The sequence below is a fragment of the Bos indicus genome, chromosome 21 (genome assembly GCF_029378745.1).
Source record: "Bos indicus isolate NIAB-ARS_2022 breed Sahiwal x Tharparkar chromosome 21, NIAB-ARS_B.indTharparkar_mat_pri_1.0, whole genome shotgun sequence".
Lineage (NCBI taxonomy): Eukaryota > Metazoa > Chordata > Mammalia > Artiodactyla > Bovidae > Bos > Bos indicus.
This window is the reverse complement of record NC_091780.1, coordinates 12,969,652-12,988,611: the sequence shown is the minus strand read 5'-3', so window position 1 is coordinate 12,988,611 and position 18,960 is coordinate 12,969,652. Positions and strand designations below refer to the sequence as shown.

The window sequence follows — 18,960 nt, the reverse complement described above, 5'->3', positions numbered from 1 at the left end:
CCTTTCTCACGTTCCCCCTCAGCTGGTGGCTGCTCCTCTTCAGCCTCCCTGACTCTGTTTCCCACCTGAATTCTCTTTACAAACTTTCCAGGGAACGTTCTCTGTGATTCCGGGCAACAGTTACCACTTCTGGTGGCTTCTTGCACTCAGCACCAGGGCCGGCCGCTGGGAAGAGGAAAGGGTTTCCCCTTTCTGGAGCTTAGTTTCTGGCACTGGGATTTTTAGAAAAACAAGAGATCTGTTGCACTGGATTATGTAGGGGGTGACAGAAATGATTAATGGGCTGTCAGCGTGATCTGAAGAAAGATCACCACAAGTGAATAGAAGTAAGTTGTTTCATGGAGGGGGCTTCTACCCGGGAAGTGAGCCTTGGCAGCGGGGCCGCTTCTGCAGTGCCTGCGACCTGAGTGAACCCTGCTTGCCGACATCACATTGCAGAGTCCCCTGCCAGCCTGGCTGCCAGGCTCAGGCTGGCACAAGGTCTTTGAACACCCCTCAGTCCCACGGAATGAAAGATACAGGGGTGCTCTTCTTGCTGGTTTGCCAAAATGTGATTTTGCAGGAATCCCTTGGGGGCATCCAGGACTGTGAGAGGCCCCACTGGCGGTGTGGAAAAGGGGATGTTTTCTGCTGGTCCTCACTGGAAAAATGCAGAGTCAATTACCAGTGATACATGCGTCCCCTCTCTCTCTCTGGGTTGTCTTGAGAGCTTCACTCAGATACACTTAATTTTCTGTTGTCCTTTGGAGTTCGACTTTTGAATGACTGTCTCACATTGACCCTGACCAGCCATGGCAGATCTCAAGAGATACTGCAGATGTAGACGTGCGTATCTCCCTTCCCTAAGCTGCGGATGTGTGATTTCATTCAAGAATGTTTTTGTCGCTACCATCATGATGGTCACTCCAAAACCATTTATGCTCCTCAACACGAGAACACCTAAAGAAAATGCATTATTAGGATAAAATATAAAATGTGTCGTAGCCTCCCTTATTTATTTTTTTAATAAGATTATGGGTAGCCGAGCCTTCCTATTTTTCGAAAGACATTTTGCTTTTGTGTCTCTTGCTTACAGACTTAACATCAGCTGCTTGTGGAGGACTGATGGGGGAAGCCACCCCCAGGGGGTGCCACTGGCCGTGTCCCTGACTCAGGAGGGCTCCCTTCAGGGTGGTTTTCTGCCGAATGTTGGGTCCCCTGGTGACCTGGGCCAGACAGGGAGGAGGGGAGACTGTAATGCTGAAGCCTGGCCTGCCTCCTCCCATCCCCTCTTGGGAATATCATATTTGTCTTGGCGGGTATGGTACAAACATTCTCCTACAGTCTGCTGAAGACAGACTTCTGCTCCTGGTCTTGATTCATCTGTGTGATGCCTTAATTCATGCTTCTTCCACTTGCCCTGATGTTACAGGGGCACAACAATTTTTGTGCTGTCTGAAGCAAGGTCTTTTTTTTTTTTTAATTTAATTTTTAAAATTTTAATTGGAGGCTAATTACTTTACAATATTGTATTGGTTTTGCCATACATGGAGGGGGGTTCAGGATTGGGAACACATGTACACTCGTGGCGGAGTCATGTTGATGTATGGCAAAATTTAATTTCTTAAAAAAAAATTATTCATTTATTTGGCCCTGTAGGATCTTAGTTGCAGCATTTGGGGTCTTCGCTGTGTCATGCAGAACCTTTCGAGGCAGCCCCTGAACTCTCTTGTTGTGTGCTCGGGCTTAGTTGCTCTGGCTTGTGGGATCTTAGTTCCTTGACCAGGGATCAAACCCACGTCCCCCATGTGGCAAGATGGATCCTCTACCACTTTGCCACCAGGGAAATCCCTGAAGCAAGGTCTTAAGGCGAGGATTTATTTAACAGTAGGACTGCATGTAGAAGCCTTTCTCTGTTAGAAATTAGGATAAGTGCTGTTTGAGGGTTCATTGCCCAGATGTGAAAAGAACCGGGTTGGTTGAACCAGTCTCCACTGGGGCTTGTCCTTCCCCTAGAGGTGCAGCACTGCAAGCTAAGGGCAGAGCTCTAGGAATTTTTGTTCACTTCTGTTTTGTCAGATAACATAAAGCTGCATTACTAACATCATGTCTGTGTGTCTATTTTCAGCTGATAAAAAGCAGGAATGTTATAGGATCATGTTTAGGATATTCTGGCTGTTAATTTTAAGACATTATGAAAGCAAGCCATACATTTTCTAAGGAATCCTGTGGATGTGTATATGAATATATCATATCTTGTTGAAAGCGGGAGTTAAAGGAAAGCAGCCTGTTGAGATCTAGGTCCAGAATCACAGGAGAAAAAGAAAATCTAGGTCCATGTGGTATCCAGTCAGAAGTAGATGAACAAACATGAGGAAATGTATCTTTTTACGCTGTCTAAGCATCAACCTACCCCACTGGGGATGAATCCCCTCTCCATGTAAGATGGGTGGTTCTATTCCCCATACTAAAAGAAGAAAGTTATCTTTAATTCCCTGACACCTGCTATGTGAATGTTGCTGTATACTGTTTAATTCATTGTTATTGTGAGAAGTTAATTGTGGACTTTTCCTTTAATTTTTCTTGAAGTATAGTTTTACAATGATTTACAATATTGTGTTAATTTCAGGTGTATATCAAAGTGATTCCGTTATATGTATATATGTCTATTCTTTTTCAGATTCTTTTCCCTTATAGGTTATTACAAGACACTGAGTATAGTTCCCTGTGCTGTACAGTAGGTCATTGAATGTGAACTTTTTTACAGCAGTCAAATTCTATATCATACTTCTATAGGCTTGAGGGTTTTTTTTTTGTTGTTGTTGTTAGGATAATTAGGGGAAATCTTGCTCATTACTGCTTTTGAGTCTTTCTTCCTCCCCTAAGTTTTCTAGATTTTTTTTCTTACTATATTTTCTGAGCTTGACATGTTTTAAGTTAAATTGTTTTTCACTCAAAATTTCACAGTCTAGTTTCTCTAATTAAAAGACAAGTTCATATGAGGTGTCAGCTTATTGACAGAGGCCACATGTAGCTGAAGTATCATGTCTAGAAGAAGCACATCTGTATATTTCCATATGAATGGATTTTTAAAATATACATGGTGTTTTATATGCATGCTCATGATCATTCCCAGTCACGGATTTTGAACTCTAGGGACAACTAATGGCTCATGTTGTTTCAGTATTTACTGCGTGTCAGGTACCGTCCTAAGCATGTCATAACTGTTCATTCGTTTAGTTCTTACAACAACCTGCCAGGTGTAGGCGCCAATTACAGTATTTCCCTCTTTTTACAGGTAAGAAAAATGAGCCCATGGAGGTTAAATGGAGGTTAAATAAAGTTTAATAATAACGGGACAGAGCTCATATGCTTTTAAGAGGCAGAGCTGAGATTTCAACTCAGATCATCAGAATTTAGAGTCCTTGCACTTAACCATTGGGCAACACTGCCTCTTATGTATGCCAAAGATGCAGTGATTGTAGTCTTTGTATTTCAAGGACCCTTGAATCCAGGATCCTTGTCCTTAGAGCCAAATACGTGAATTGTGGTCCTTGTATTTAGATAGATAGATAGATAGATAATGACTTTTCCCAGGTGGCGCTAGTGGTAAAGAACTCGCCTGCCAATGCAAGAGAGGTAAGAGGGCTGGGTTTGATCAATGAGTCAGGAGGATCCCCTGAAGAAGGGAATGGCAACCCACTCCAGTATTCTTGCCTGGAGAACCCCATGGACAGACAAGACTGGCGGGTTACAGTCCATAGTATTGCAAAAAGTCAGACTGAAGTGACTTAGCACCACACAGTCACATAGTAATTCCAGGAACAACCATATGAGTCACTTCCTATATGTATCTAGATATTATGAATGGGAATTAAGCCTATCCCAAGATGCTTTGGGAGAAAGAAAGCGTCAATATATGGGTAAGAATAATTCTCAGATATAGTCATTATATTCACAAGAGCTGGAATAAAAGAAGCGAAAGGTGGAAATGTCTGTAGCCTCTTTGGGGGACGTCCCTGACTGTGGGAATCACATGCTTATGACATCCTTGGAATTCAGCTTCATGGTCTGGAAAACCTCAGTGCTTGGTTCTAGACTAAGCCCCCAATTGAGGACTGAGTTATCTTTTCCCGCTTTTGAAGGAAGCTCTTAGATGATGTAGAAAGGTTTTTGAGGAGGGAGTGAAGAGTGAAAAGAACCGAAGGAAGAAACCATGGAAGAAATCTGTTCTTTTCAGATTTTCTTCAGGTATTTCAAGTTGTTCAGAATAAAGGCTAGGAGTCAAGAAGAGTGACTGTCTACATTAGTATATTATTACAGAATATCTTAAAGCCATAGCTTTCAGAGGCATTAGCCTGATTTTCTAGTGTGGGAGGGCCCATATTTCTAGTGTATATTCCCATGTCTAGTGCAAACGCATTATTTGATGATAGTTAAAAGGAATTGAATTTTTTTTAAAAAGATAATTTTGTATCTTGATATTGAACTTATACTGTTCAATCATTTGTCTGAGTTTTTGTTTTTCTCTTAGGTAACTGTATTTTACAAGCCCCAGTATTTGTCTATAAAAAGACCTAAGGTTGTATCATGGCATAAATACATTGATTTTTTCATATGACAGGAAATATTTGCTTGACAGTTGGCATCATCAGAAGATTATTTTAAATAGCAAAGATCTCCCAATGCTGTTAAAAAAAAATTGTACTTATATAGTTTTGTCTTTCCACCGATCTTTCAGGCACTTACCTCTTGTATCAGGGAGAGAAGTCTGTGGGGCATTTTTGATGGATTCCTTATTTATTAAATTTTTACTTGGATCTTTGATGTTAAAAAGCAATCTAAGTCTACCATATATCAATGGGTATCTTCATAAAGCTATGCTTTTAACATCTGTGACTTTTTTCCTGTATTTCTTGATTGTAAGTAACTGAAGAATTAATTCTTCAGAGTTGACAGGTCCTGCAATATGATATATAACTTAAAGCATCAATCAACCCCCCCCCCCCCGCCATGAGGTTAAAATACAGTTCTCCACTTTCAAACTGCTAGCTTCTACTTAACACATACAGAATTCTTAGCTTTTAGGGATCCTATAATTTTGAGAAGTGTGAAACGATTTCACGTTGAAACTGAAAAACAACAGCAACTGTAACAGAACAAACCTTTCCATCATGCATGAGTGTGTGTACACACACACACACACACACACACACACACACACACGGCACTGAAAAGCAGAGGGCATTTGGGAAGCAAAAAGTTATACTGCTGAATGTTTTCTGAGAACAGTTTGAAAAAACTTCATGAGACCTAGAGAAGTGCCCCTTCTGTCGCCCACAGGATTCAGATTGAATTTGCTTTGGTACAAATGACTACAATGGACGTTTGTTTTCAGATTGGCCTATTAAAATAGTGCTGGTCACACTGTCTAGCACAGGGAGCTCTGTTCAATGTTAGGTGGCAGCCTGGATGGGAAGGCAGTTTGGGGAGAATAGATGCATGTGTATGCATGTGTATGGCCCAGTTGCTCTGCTGTGCACCCGAAGCTATCACAACCTTGTTAATCAACTATAAAAAAAAAAAAAAAAATCACAGTTACCATCACCATTTTGTCTTGGAAAAAAAAAATTAGGCATCTTAAATGCTACAAAAACATATACTTATATGTAAACATCTCTAGGTATGTTACATAGGATGCTTAAGATATGTGCCAGTTTATTATTTTTCTATTTAACATGATCTCCAAAATCTTCCTTTTCACAGAGGACTAGCTAACATACTTTCAGAAATACCGTAAAGTTCTTTTTCAGCAATTTTTTTCATAAGAACAATCCATTATTGTACATTGTGATTGTAATTTTTTACAACATAATTGCACCTTCTATTGACATCTTCTCAGGCATTAACTAATTATGCCATTTAATAAAATTACAGTAATTGCATTAAAAGATTATCTGTTGAAAATTTAAAAGGACACTCTTAGCTAGTTTAGCATATTTCATGTTTATATTTTCAATTTCATAATTGAATTACATTTCCAGACAGAATTCTAGCTATACTGAATGAAATCAGTTGGTATTTTGGAGCATCCCCATTTTGACTAGTAAGCATTAGGTCTTAATTTTTTAAAATTCTGGAACAGCGTATGTTGTCAGTCTTCACATGGCCCTGTGGGTAATGAGTGAATGGTTCTGGTAGGTGCAGCCCCTGGTGGGGACTCTCTTATCTCTACCCAGTAGCTTTCCTGTGCTTTCTCTTGGGAGGTATTTGTAAGCACACACTTTTTCACCTTCTCTGAATTTTCTGGTTAGAGACTGTTGTCCTTTGCAGAGTCCAGAGAATTCAGTCTAGTTCACTCTGCTGTCTAGAGATACCCTACTGTTAAATTGAACTTGATCCTGACTCTCGGAACTTAAATCTTAGAGAAAGAAAAGACTTCAGTGACCATGTCAGTCCTCGACCCGGGCCGCGTTTCACGGCCTCCTTCAAGCTTGCCTGTCTCCCTCCTTCCTTGCTTCCCTCCCTCCCTTTCCACAACTGTTGTCTGTCCAGTGTTAGATATTGAGATGCAGAGATGAAATGATCATAGTAAGTCCCCTGTCCATCTATCCTGGGCTTCCCTGGTGGCTCAGTGGTAAAGAATCCATCTGCCAACGCAGGAGATGCAGGTTCAATCCCTGGGTCAGAGAGATCCCCTGGAGGAGGACATGGCAACCCACTCCAGTATTCTTTCTTGCCTGGAGAATCCTGTGGACAGAGGAGCCTGGTGGATTCCTCTTCTCTTCTCTCCCTCCCTCCTTCTGTCCCTCCCTCCCTTCTCACCGCATCCACCTGCACCCCAGCATCCCTTCCCCCCTCTTTTGCTGCTCCCTTTCTTTCTTTCCCTTATCTTACCTCCAGTGTGCTCCTCTTATACTTGAAGCCAAAGTGGTAACCTTTTAATTATTAAAGCACACCATAAGAAAAATTAAACTTGCACTTTAGAGAGAAAATTAAGTAATAATAACAAATATTTTTAAACATATGAAGTGAGCTACAGATGTGGCTTCTTGATGAAAGTGAAAAAGGAGAGTGAAAAAGTTGGCTTAAAGCTCAACATTCAGAAAACTAAGATCATGGCATCTGGTCCCATCACTTCATGGGAAATAGATGGGGAAACAGTGGGAACAGTGTCAGACTTTTTTTAGGCTCCAAAATCACTGCAGATGGTGATTGCAGCCATGAAATTAAAAGATGCTTACTCCTTGGAAGGAAAGTTATGACCAACCTAGAGAGCATATTGAAAAGCAGAGACATTACTTTGCCAGCAAAGGTCCGTCTATCAAGGCTATGGTTTTTCCAGTGGTCATGTATGGATGTGAAAGTTTGTCTGTGAAGAAAGCTGAGCACCGAAGAATTGATGCTTTTGAACTGTGGTGGTGGAGAAGACTCTTGAGAGTCCCTTGGACTGCAAGAAGATCCAACCAGTCCATTCTAAAGGAGATTAGTCCTGGGTGTTCTTTGGAAGGACTGATGCTGAAGCTGAAACTCTAATACTTTGGCCACCTCATATGAAGAGTTGACTCATTGGAAAAGACTCTGATGCTGGGAGGGATTGGGGGCAGGAGGAGAAGGGGACGACAGAGGATGAGATGGCTGGATGGCATCACCAACTCGATAGACGTGAGTTTGAATGAACTCCGGGAGTTAGTGATGGACAGGGAGGCCTGGCGTGCTGCAATTCACGGGATCACAAAGAGTCGGACACGAGTGAGCAACTGAACTGAACTGAACAAATGTGGATAGGAATTATTAGCTGATATAGCTATTGAGAGGCTGGGTGTTGCTGCCCTAACTCAGAGAAAAACTTCACTGAAGTGGGTACAAGTGTGCACACAGACACACGGTTGCTGTTTCATTGCAAAGGTTGTGAAGAACCTGTTTGAGGATGGGGTTGAAATGCAAAGCATTGTCTTCTGTGTTATGTAATTAATGTTTAAGAGTCAGCTGTCTCTAGGGCTGATTAATGTGCATGGAAATGCCAAATGCCAAATCATGGGGTTCTATCTTTCAGGCTATGATAGTACTTTTCATGTTTGACCTAATAAATTATGTTCTTTGTATCAAAAAGGGGGGGTTTATTTTAATATTTCAGGGTAATGTCATATGCTTAAGAAACTCAGTGTAACTTAGCCGTATTATTGAAGGATTGTGTTAGGGCATTGTGAGCTATGGACTGAATGACAGAGGCCCAGTCTTTTATCTGTGTACCCATCCTTACTGCTTATCTGGGGATTGAGTATACTGCAGGCATCAAATCAATGCTTCTTAGAAGAGTACTGGAACTCATGCACACCATCTGTTATCAGATACTGTTTGTAGTCCAGTTACTATTCTGACCTTAGCAACCCGTGACCCCACCAGAGGGTAAGATTCAGAAACAGCCAAAAATAGCTTCATTGTAATGTTTTTGGATGTATGTTTTCTCAACTTTTTCTCAAGGCTATCCATGTTGGGTGGGGGCTGGTGCTGATTTGCAGCTAAATGGCCACAAGACATGGGTAGGAAAACTGGGGGAGGAGGAGGGGGACTGGCAAATCTCTAACCCAGATCCACAGCCCCTGAATCTGCAGGGATTTTATTTTTGATTCTTACAGAGCCAAGTGCGTCCCCCCCTAATCTGTTTCTATATATGACACCTGGATGTGCAAACATTTTGTGTGATGCAAAAACGGAAAAGGAGATTTCGAAATAAAAGAGAGGGCTTGGGCAGAGAGGAGTAGAGTGCTCGTGTGTCTGAACACAGGACCGGTTTCCTGCTTCAGTTCTGACCTGTTGAAGAACCACGCTCAGCACTTGCATTTCCAGCTAATTCGATATTGCCTTTTTGGTGGTCCAAGCTTTGTCATTTGTTTGGAAGCTGTCATCTTTATTAGTGTCTCTGGCTGATCTTCGAGGCTCCCCATTAGGTGGCGCGTGCTCTCCGTTGTCTGGCTGGGCTCCGCGAGCCGCTGGCCCTTTTATTGCTGTGTGATGTGGGCATGCTCGCCGGGCAGCCTGTAATTAGACCCACCACAGATGACAGTTACAAGAGAGCATGGTAATCATTCGAGCTGCCTGATCTGATGTGTATAGAGAGAAGCCTTCTTTGTGGTCTGGTCAGGGTTTACTATATTGTATTGTAGTTTTGCCATTTGATTTATAATTCAGGAAGGTGTGTTTTGCTCCTTCTCTGCTGAGCTTGGAGTCATGTCATTGGCCTTTGAAATAATAGAGCTAATTTGGGGGGGGGGTGATGTTTTAATTGGACTGATACTGTCTCTCCCACTTTTATTTTAAAATATAGGAAGACAGCTAAATAAAAAAGTCTGGTTATTATGTCATCATCTAAACCCCATTCCTGTTCAATGTTTACTGACTATTTTAGTCTCCTTGGGATTTTCTTATAACCCAGATCCATGTTTTTGGGCCCCTAAAAATAGACTTGCCTATTTCTGTCCTCGCTTTTTAAAATTTTGGTTTTAACTCACTGCCAGAGATACTTGATTTTGTCAAGGAAAAGTAAAAAGAAAGGAATACACTCCTTAGCTCGGTTGGTACTAAAGCGAGACCCCCATGGCTACAATTTTAAGTCTGGAAAAGCATGGAGCTCTATGTTCTTTCACAGGGGAAGAAACTGAAGGATTGGGAGAGTGATTTTTTCCTCCTGGGTTTTAGAATGGAGGATCGTCAGCCCTGATGCCATTTTCACAATGTGTGGCTTGGGTGGTCATAAATTTTGCAGTGATGGTTTCATTTCATGAGTATGAACTGTATCTACACAGTGTCCACAGATTGCGCTATTAAAAGTTCTTTAAAAACACACTTTTCTGCAAGTCTTACCTTTGGAAAATACGCGTCTGGAGAGTCGCTATCCAGAGGGGCAATATGCCGTGGAGGAACAAATATCTATAATGTTACTTGGTGTGGGCTTAGCTGACCCTTTTCTTGTCTTTGTAAAAAATTGTTTATTTATTGACTTGTTTTTATTTTCAGTTGCACTGGGTCTTCCTTGCTGCCCGTGAGCTTTCTCGAGTTGCAGCGTATGGGAGTTGCTCTCTCGTGTGGGGCTCGGGCTTCTCGTGGGGGCTTCTGCTGTGAGCACAGGTGCTGGGCACGCGGGCTCAGCGGTTGTCGCATGTGGGCTCTAGAGCTCGGGCTTCAGTAGTTGTAGTGCACAGGCTTAGGTACCCCGTGGCATGTGGGATCTTCCCAGATCAGGGATCGAACTTGTGACCCCTGCATTGGTGGGTGGACTCTTATCCACTGGACCACCAGGGAAGTCCTTGACTGCCCCTTTGCTTACAGCAGATGAGTGTTCCTCAGCAGGACTTGATGGGGACAGTGCTGCTGCTGGGGGTGAAACCGAGGAGGATGATCATCAGTGTTTGCATGTTCTGGGTGTTTAAGTTGTGACTTCTGCTCTTCAACTTGTTCTCACTTTATTAGGCTACAGCAACACTTTCAGATTGAAGGCAGGAGGAGAAAGGGACGACAGAGGATGAGTCGGATGGCATCACCGACTCAATGGACATGAGTTTGAGCAAACTCCAGGAGTTAGTTGGTGATGGACAGGGAAGCCTGGCGTGCAGCAGTCCATGGGGTCACAAAGAGTACACAACTGAGTGACTGAACTGAACACTTTTAGTGAAATATTGTCTCGCATTTGTCTCTTGTTTTAAAGAGCAGCAGAATACTAAGTATGAATTTGCAAACAGCAACATTTCTTCTGCCCTGGTACAAGCCAGGAACATGCACCTGTAAACTTTATTTTCAACTATTCCGTAATAAAAGAGCCTTTCCTTGGAAAGTGTTGAAGGCCTCACATTGAGGACATTTCCACAGACTTGTTTCTCCTCCAGTTTCTACTTTTCAGAATAGGAAGATGTGATGTGTGTTTAGCTGTTAAAAAATTAGCTACCTAGGCCTCAGTCAACTTTGCTGCTTTCTGTAAATTTTATTTTGCATTTCATTGGTGATCTTTAAACTTTTAGTAATGGACATGTTTCAAGGGAAAAATAATTGGTTGCCTGGAAATATAGTGCATATGCATACACACATTCATGACCACACCCAAGGAAGGGAAGAGGAGGGAATTGGGAGAGGAGGAAGAGGAGAAAGGAAAAGAAAAAAGAATACCAGATAGCCTTTCCATTGTTGGAGTTTACTTAAAGACAGTCCTGCAGGTGGCGATAGAAACTCATAAATGATAAAAGTCCCAAAGTAAATTTCTGTGCAGTTTCTTGGGGATTTTAATTTTGGTAATTTATTTTTAATTTGATAGAGTCCTCTACAGGCAGAAATCATTACATTAGAAAAAATTCGAATACGCATGTTATGTAATCTCTGTTTTTATAAAAATTTTCTCGGATATTCTGTGGCTTGTTCATCTGTATATGCACAAGAGATAAGATCTAGGTTACTGCTGAACTGGTACAGATTTTATATGGCAAATAACCATTTTAAGCCTCTTTTAAAAATTTTTTGTTTTACTTTTCTTAGCCTGTAGCTAAAATTTGATGCCTGTACCATTGGTTAGGTTTATAAAGTCTTTTGCTATTGAGTGCTAAGTTGCATAAGTTTAGTGGTGTGTGTGTGTGTGTGTGTGTGTGTGTGTGTGTGTGTGCATGTGTATGTTTTCTTGTGTGTAATTTCCTCCTCCAGAGGATCTTCCCAACTCAGGGAGTGAACCTGTGTCTCCTGCATTGGCAGGCAGATACTTTACCACTGAGCCACTTGGGAACCCTCTTGTGTGTCAAAAGATAAAATCAGTTGCTTCCATAGGGCATTTTCTTCCGTAGCCAGTTGTTGAAGGGTAGTTTTAATCTGAGAGGACTCACAGGCTATTTATTTTACCCAGCAATAAAAACACAACATAAACAATTTGTTGTGAGAACACTAGAAATTGTGTGCTGCCTCTGTTAAGTCGCTCAGTCGTGTCCAACTCTGCGCAACCCCATAGACGGCAGCCCACCAAGCTCCTCCGTCCCTGGGATTCTCCAGGCAAGAATACTGGAGTGGGTTGCCAGTTCCTTCTCCAAGAAATTGTATAGTGGATATGATAACAGTTTTTAGTTATTTTAATTATTTCATTTTAGATATCAGGCATTGTTTAAGCAAAGTTAAAACATTCAGTAGATATTTCTTCCCTACTAGTTAACGTTCAAAAGTTCTTAAATTGCTTTTTGTGAATATATATTTTCATTTGCCATTTTTCCTTAAGTTTGGGTTTGAAGATGCAAACTCTAAAGTGATTTGCTTAAACATAAAGCTAATTTTCAGCTCTCCTCTTTTCATGTAGCCTCATTTAAAAAACCTTTGCAGTGCACATTTTCAAGGGGAACTGCCTTGATTCCAGAAAATGTAATTATTTTGGTTTAAATGCTTTAGGCTGTAGATGTTGAGTGTCATCAACAGACAGCTATGATAGTCTCGAGCAAATTGTGTGAAATTCAGTCTTTGTCTCTCTCCTGAACTTCGCTAAGTCTTGTGGTGAAGTTCAGAACTTACAAGGTCTTGTATGCTGTACTTTTAAATATAGAATTTCTTAAAAGGGGGGGAAAAGGGAAGAGAAAAGAAACCTTCTAGCCTTCTTATATTCTATTTCAATTGCTGTTCCAATTACTCATCAGGATAGCAAGTCAGACTCTCGGAAAACCTATTTTTCTGCTTTCACGTAAAGAATATTCAGTTCTTTGCTCTGTTAGCAACTGACCACAAATCTAATCCATTAAAAAATATATCGTGGTAAGCAGTTCTTGAAAATGTTTATAATAAATGGTAAAAGCCAAGCTTCTACTGTGAGATTAACAGTTGCAACAGGATGTGTTCATCAGGAAATAGGTTACTGCCTTAACAGTGTGTCTTGCCATGTAACCTACAGGATAGATGAAGATTTAAAAGCTTGCAGTGCAAGGAGTTTATATGACTTCCTCCCTTTGCTTTCTTTTGCATATTACAGTGTTGTTTATCACACGTGTTTTTCTCAACGAATCTATTCTGAAGTTCATATTATAGACAAAGAGCATCCAGTGCTTTGGAGGTCGTCCCCCACCACACACACACGCATCCATATAAAACAAATTCACTTTTACAGAATGAACTCTGTAGCTTAAGAAAAAATAATAAGAGAATGGTGAAAGATGATTTTCCTAAAGTCTAGACTCACCCGTAAACCACACGCCCCACATCTTAAAGATGCAGGAAGTACTGCTATGGATTATGGTGATTTTCCTGCTTTTTGCTTGATTACCTTCCCGTGTCAGAGGCAGTGGGCAGTAGAATAATGCCTTCTACGTGGATGATACCTATAGTCACACGCACGCAGTGACTAAGAGATCAAATATACTGGCTAAAAAGCCTTAGGGAAGCATTATGTGTCTGAGGTCTGATCTATTGTCTGGGAGGTCGGAGAGTGTTAATGCACTCTGCAAAGATTACACTCCCTCTCTAATTGCTCCAACACTTCCTTAAAGGATTTAAACAGTCAGGAAAGGTGATGCTCCTTGTCAGTTTTTGTCTTCTGCCTGCAGTTGAAGTTTATCTGTCTTTCCGCTGAGACCACTAGATCAAGTAGCCTCGCCAGTGTCAAAGGCATAAACTCTGAATTAAGAGTGAAAGCAATGAGAGATGTTATTTACAGCTCCATTATGACTTGCTCTTTAAATGCTTTGCATTCCATCGCTGGTGTTTACATTGTGAAAACGACAGCATGTCCGTGTTCAGAAAAGGGGGGCTGAAAGAAGTCCAGGGCTTCACTTTGACTTTTGATCAGATTTGTTTTCATAATCTTTTCTCAATGCCATAAGGGCCAGTGTGGCATTTTGCATTGAAGTTATTTCCGGTAAAGGCAGATGTAAAGAATAATGGACTTTAGCATTTCCTCTCTGCTGCTTCCCCCACCAACACACAAACACATACACACACTCAGTTCTGAAATACTTATCTTGAATTAGGCATGTACAATAGACCTGTTATAGACCTGGTAACTTTGTCTAGAACATCACTGGAAATTTCATATGTTGTGCAAACCTATTTTTTAAAACCTCACCTTTCTGCATTAAAGAATGCTTCCTTATTCTTGTGTGGTGTCCGAAAGCTGAGATGATAATTTTAATCAGACTCTGTATCTCTTACATTGCTTTGATTTTAACTCAGCATTTTCTAAATAACACTGAAAAGCTTAAAGGAAGCTTTTATCAATTCTTCCACGATGGGAGTGCAGGAAATCCCTGTATGTTGCAGGCACCATATTGCACTCCTTAAATTCATAGTCAGCCTTGCTGGAGGAGTGGGGAGGGCAAGCTTGCATTTCACCCTGAGCATTTTCTGCCCATCATGTACAGTTGCATCATTGAGAGATAAGAATTCCTCTTAGATCAGTTCAGATTGCTAATATATGTGGCCTAGAGCCTGCAATATAATATTTATGTTGCTTCCAGGAGAGACTTGGGAGAATTCCCTGTAAATCGCGATGGTAGTCTGAATGATGGCTATAGATGGATATTTTTTTTTTTTTAAAGAAATCCTTGTTTGTCCCACGGGACTTTCACACTTTTCAGCTGACGGCACTGTATTTTACTCATATTGTGTAAAGCTGTCAGTGTATGCGTTACATGCGTCTCCTGAAGCCTCCGAGCAGATGACGAGAACTATTGCTCGAGGGGGGAAAACAGCAATCGAATCAATATCTTCGGGAAAGAATTTCTCCCGGGTCTCCCGTGCCTGCTCCTGCGTGGACTGTCCCTCGCACTTTTTCTTCCTGTATGTTCCCTTGCACTGTTGGTAGATTGCACTGAATGTTTCATCTGTATATAAAAATTAAAAATTCAAACAAAAATCTGGCCCACATGAAGAACAGGCCCTTTGGGCATATGGTTCATTATGCATATTCGTTTAATTACTAAAACACTTGGGATGGCTTTCCTGCCCTTACTTTCAACTTGCAAAGTTGGATCTCTTCTCTTGCACAGAAAATGTAGCCCAGAATTCTGTTTTGAAGGAGGAAAAAAAAAAAAAAGGGTGGAGGGGAAGAGCCTTTGAAGAAATTACTGGAATTCACCAAAAGGAGGTGTGATGCTCAGTATGAAACCAATGGGAGTCAGAGTCTATCTCTTCTTCTCTCCTGTTTTCATCCCTTTCTCCCTCTGATTTCTCCCACTGGCCCTGAAGGCTAGCTTTACTGTGGTTGGTTTATATGAACGCAAGCAGGGCTGGAATGTAAGACTAAGGGTTCAGGTTTCAAGTACATTCCCTCTGAGCGACTCAAGTCTCACGATGAAGCTGTCTAAGTTTTATTGGTTAGAAAGGCCGTGCTGTGAAAGTGTGACTTTAATTGATTTTTCAGGGCAAACAGGTGGCGATGGTTTAGACATGCCCTAGCCTCAATGCCACTCCTAATTTGGAGTGGAGCATATAATAGCTTTATTAAAATAAACAATCTCCTGGCTTCGCTTTTACCTGAACATCTGCCTCTTGGATATTAAAGGGCCTTGTAAAATAGTTTCACTCTGCACTTAAATGGATCTGATCTTAAAAAAGCTGAGGAAGACTTTTATTTTCTATTTGTGTCATTAAACTTATTATTGTTTGTTTGAAAGGAAAAACATTGAAATTCACACGGCATCTTTAAATAGGATCATGCTTGTTTTAGGAATATTGGTGCTTGTTTTGGGCACATTTGCTTACACGATGCGACAGATTTTAAACGTAAGAGGCCAAAAATTGAATTTGTACTTGCTGGGCTTTGATTTGAGCTATTGTTTTGGTGGGCAGAAGCTTGTTTGAGTGTGAGTGGTGTGTGTATATGTATGAGTGTGTATGTGTATGTTTGAGGGGGTGTGTGTGTATATATGAGTGTGTGTGTGTATGTTTGAGGGTGTGTGTGTGTATGAGTGTGTATGTATGAGTGTGTGTGTATGAGTGTGTGTGTATGTGTGAGTGTGTGTGTGTGTATGTTTGAGGGTGTGTGTGTATATATGCATGCATGTGTGTATGTATGAATGTGTGTGTGTGTGTATGAGTGTGTGTGTGTGAGTGTGTGTGTATGAGTGTGTGTGTATGAGTGTGTGTGTGTATGTATGTTTTTGTGTGTATGAATGTGTGTGTGTGAGTGTGTGTGTGTGAGTGAGTGTGTGTGTGTATGAGTGAGTGTGTGTGTGTGTGAGTGTGTGTGTATGAGTGTGTGTGTGGACATACATGCTGAAAGACCATATTTTAGGTTTCTTCCCAGTTTATAGTGATGTCAGAAATCTGTTTGGATTAAAATAAACTCAGGACTCCTGAGAGCATTTTTAAGGGAAAGGAAGATCCAAACTTGGCATCCTTTTTATTGTTAGTGGCTCTGAAACAAGCACAATCTTCTTTTTGATTAAGCAAATAGGTAGTTGATCCGAGTAATGGGAGACCATCCAAGACATTCTTATTCCGTTCCCTAAAGGAACTGTCCTTTGCTATAAAGAGCGTCGCTCACTAATCCCTGTTGGAGGCTTTCCGAATTAAGGCACCTTAGTCTATTTTAAGCACATTGAACACGTACAGAGCTACTGCAGGCTTAATGTGAGTGTATTGCAACCCTGATTCATTTTAGTGCCAGAAATAAAGCTGCAAGTGGAGGAAGTTAATACAGTGAACTGCTTTATTCCGTCACTGTGCTAATGCTAATTAGATACACTTGCTTTATTACCTGGAGCATTTTTCCTGTATTCATTCTGATCCAATCTTTCTATGAATATGAAGGAGTAAGTCTTCAGTGTTGAAGTTTTTAGTCACAATTACAGCTCGACGTTCATGTGAGCAAAGTCAGCGAACACTTGTAGAGAATGCTTTGTCCACTTAGAGTACAATTAGAGCCCCACTGGACTTCTCCCACCAAGGGTGCCCACAGTGCCAATAATTACGCCTCTGAAATGAACGAGACACTTATCGGTACATTTAATATAATTTTTTCTTGACCTCCTTGAGATGCCCAGATTTATGGGGAATAAATAAATGTGTGATGTTTTTTTTCCTCCCTCCATTTAATCAGAGCAGATATTTTGCTGATGGCTTTGAAAGATGTGTTTACCAAAATCAGACTTTCTACTGCTCAATTACCAGCTTTGGCAAAAACACATAATGAGGAATTTATTATCTGGTTCTAGATATTATGATCATTATGGAATTATCATTCTCGGGGAAAAAGCCAATAGTTACAGCACATTACATGTTTTTTTTCCTTTCATTAACTTAGTGCTTTTCTATTTTTAAAACTAGTTGTTCTGCCTTTGTGAGTGGTGTGGGGATTTTTATTAGGCTATGGGTACTTGTTTGACTTGTTCCCATTTATGCAGAATCATCAAGAAATGTAAAGTGTAGAGTAGCCGATAACATGATGGGATTTTTATAAATACTTTATATTTAAAAGAGGGAAAAGATGATGTATTTAGTAAGAAACATGTGCATAAATGCAAGTTAGAATTATTTTTTTATGTTTTCAAAAAAAAATCCCATTACACAGTCAAAAGGGGAAAATGAATGTTAACAAAAACTCTATCTAGAAAAATACAGTCTTAAAGTCTTTAATTCATATTTAATACTAGTACTATAGGGGCTTTCTATGTAGAGATGTCCTCTTAAATCAGAATGGAATAAGTTACATTCTTCATAGAAATATTCAGTTAATGTAATTGTGACATTGGCAGTTTGAAAATTACATGCATTGTTTATTTAAACGGTTATAGAAGATAATAAAAGCAAGAAACACATAATACAGATATCTTTCTACAAAAGTATTGAGAATAAACTACCCCTTGTGATTATTCTTACCCAAAACAAGAGTTAATTGATGGACTTTTGTCACTAAGATTAGACAAGGTAAGATAGCCAGTTTGAATTTTCTCCCAATGAACTGACCAGATCATTGCATGTCTTGTAGAAATAAAGGCAATACCAAACAAGCACCAGAAATGGTATATTCCAATGCCCAATAAAATAGGCAGTTAATCAGTGTTGATCTGGTAAACTTCTTTGGTGTATTGGGCTTCCCTGGGGGCACAGCGGTGAAGAATCTGCCTGCAATGCAGGAGACACAGGTTTGATCCCTGGGTCAGAAAGATCCCCTGAAGGAGGGCTTGACAACCCACTCCAGTGTTTTTGCCTGGGAAATCCCATGGACAGAGGAGCGTAGTGGGCTCTAGTCCATAGGATCGCAAGAGTCAGACACAGCTTAGTGACTATACCATAACCACCACCTATGGTAACCTAAGCATGATGTAGAAGTCCAGGTTGAAATACAAAGGTTTATTAGAGGACAGAGGAGAAAACTGAGGGTCTGAACAGGAAAGGAAATTTTGAGGTTTGCCAAAGTCGTTCTTTGGTTGGTGCTGTCTTGCTCTTAGGTCTTTCTAGGTGGAGACTAGACTGGGAAGAACAAATTCTCTCCTAGACCACTGCTTCCTTCCAAAGATGTAGAATTGTTTTTCTGGTCAGTCTATCAAAATTTCTTTCCCTAGGTGTGTTCATATTTTTTACATTTTACTACGTTATTAGTTTTCTACTGCTACAAGTCACCATACCCATGAGTGGCTTAAGACAACACAAATTTATTATCTTCCTCTTCTGGATGGAGGTCAGAAACCTACATGGTCTCACTGCACTAAAATCAAATGTTGGAGAGGCTGTGTTCCATTCTGGGAAGAATATGTTCCCTTTGCTTTTCCGGCTTCTAGAGGCTGCCCTTGGCTCATGGCACCTTCTCCCATCGTTAGATGCAGCAAGGGGACAAGGTTAAGCCCTTACATGGCAGCACTCTGACCTTGCTTCTCCCTCACATAGTTTCCTGAATTTCTTTTTCTGCCTCAATCTTCCACTTTTAAAGACTCTCTAATTATATTAGACTCAACCAAATAATTCATGATGATATCCCTGTGTTAATGTCAGATGATCAGCAGCCTTAACTCCAGTAATCTTTATTCCCCTTTG

At 40.7% G+C, this 18,960-nt stretch overlaps 1 protein-coding gene across 7 annotated transcripts in view; it reads left to right on the top strand.

The window, feature by feature from the left end:
- MCTP2 (multiple C2 and transmembrane domain containing 2) overlaps positions 1–18,960 on the top strand; it is a 260,113-nt gene that overhangs the window by 176,713 nt on the left and 64,440 nt on the right. Inside the window, exon 20 of one of the 7 annotated variants that reach the window (XM_070775048.1) lies at positions 1,076–11,563. The exons of the other annotated variants lie outside the window; for them this stretch is intronic. Within the exon in view, the coding sequence (XP_070631149.1) occupies positions 1,076–1,081 (6 nt within the window). The 3' untranslated portion in view covers positions 1,082–11,563. Of the gene's footprint in view, positions 1–1,075; positions 11,564–18,960 lie in introns of those variants that run through there. 7 annotated transcript variants of the gene reach the window in all.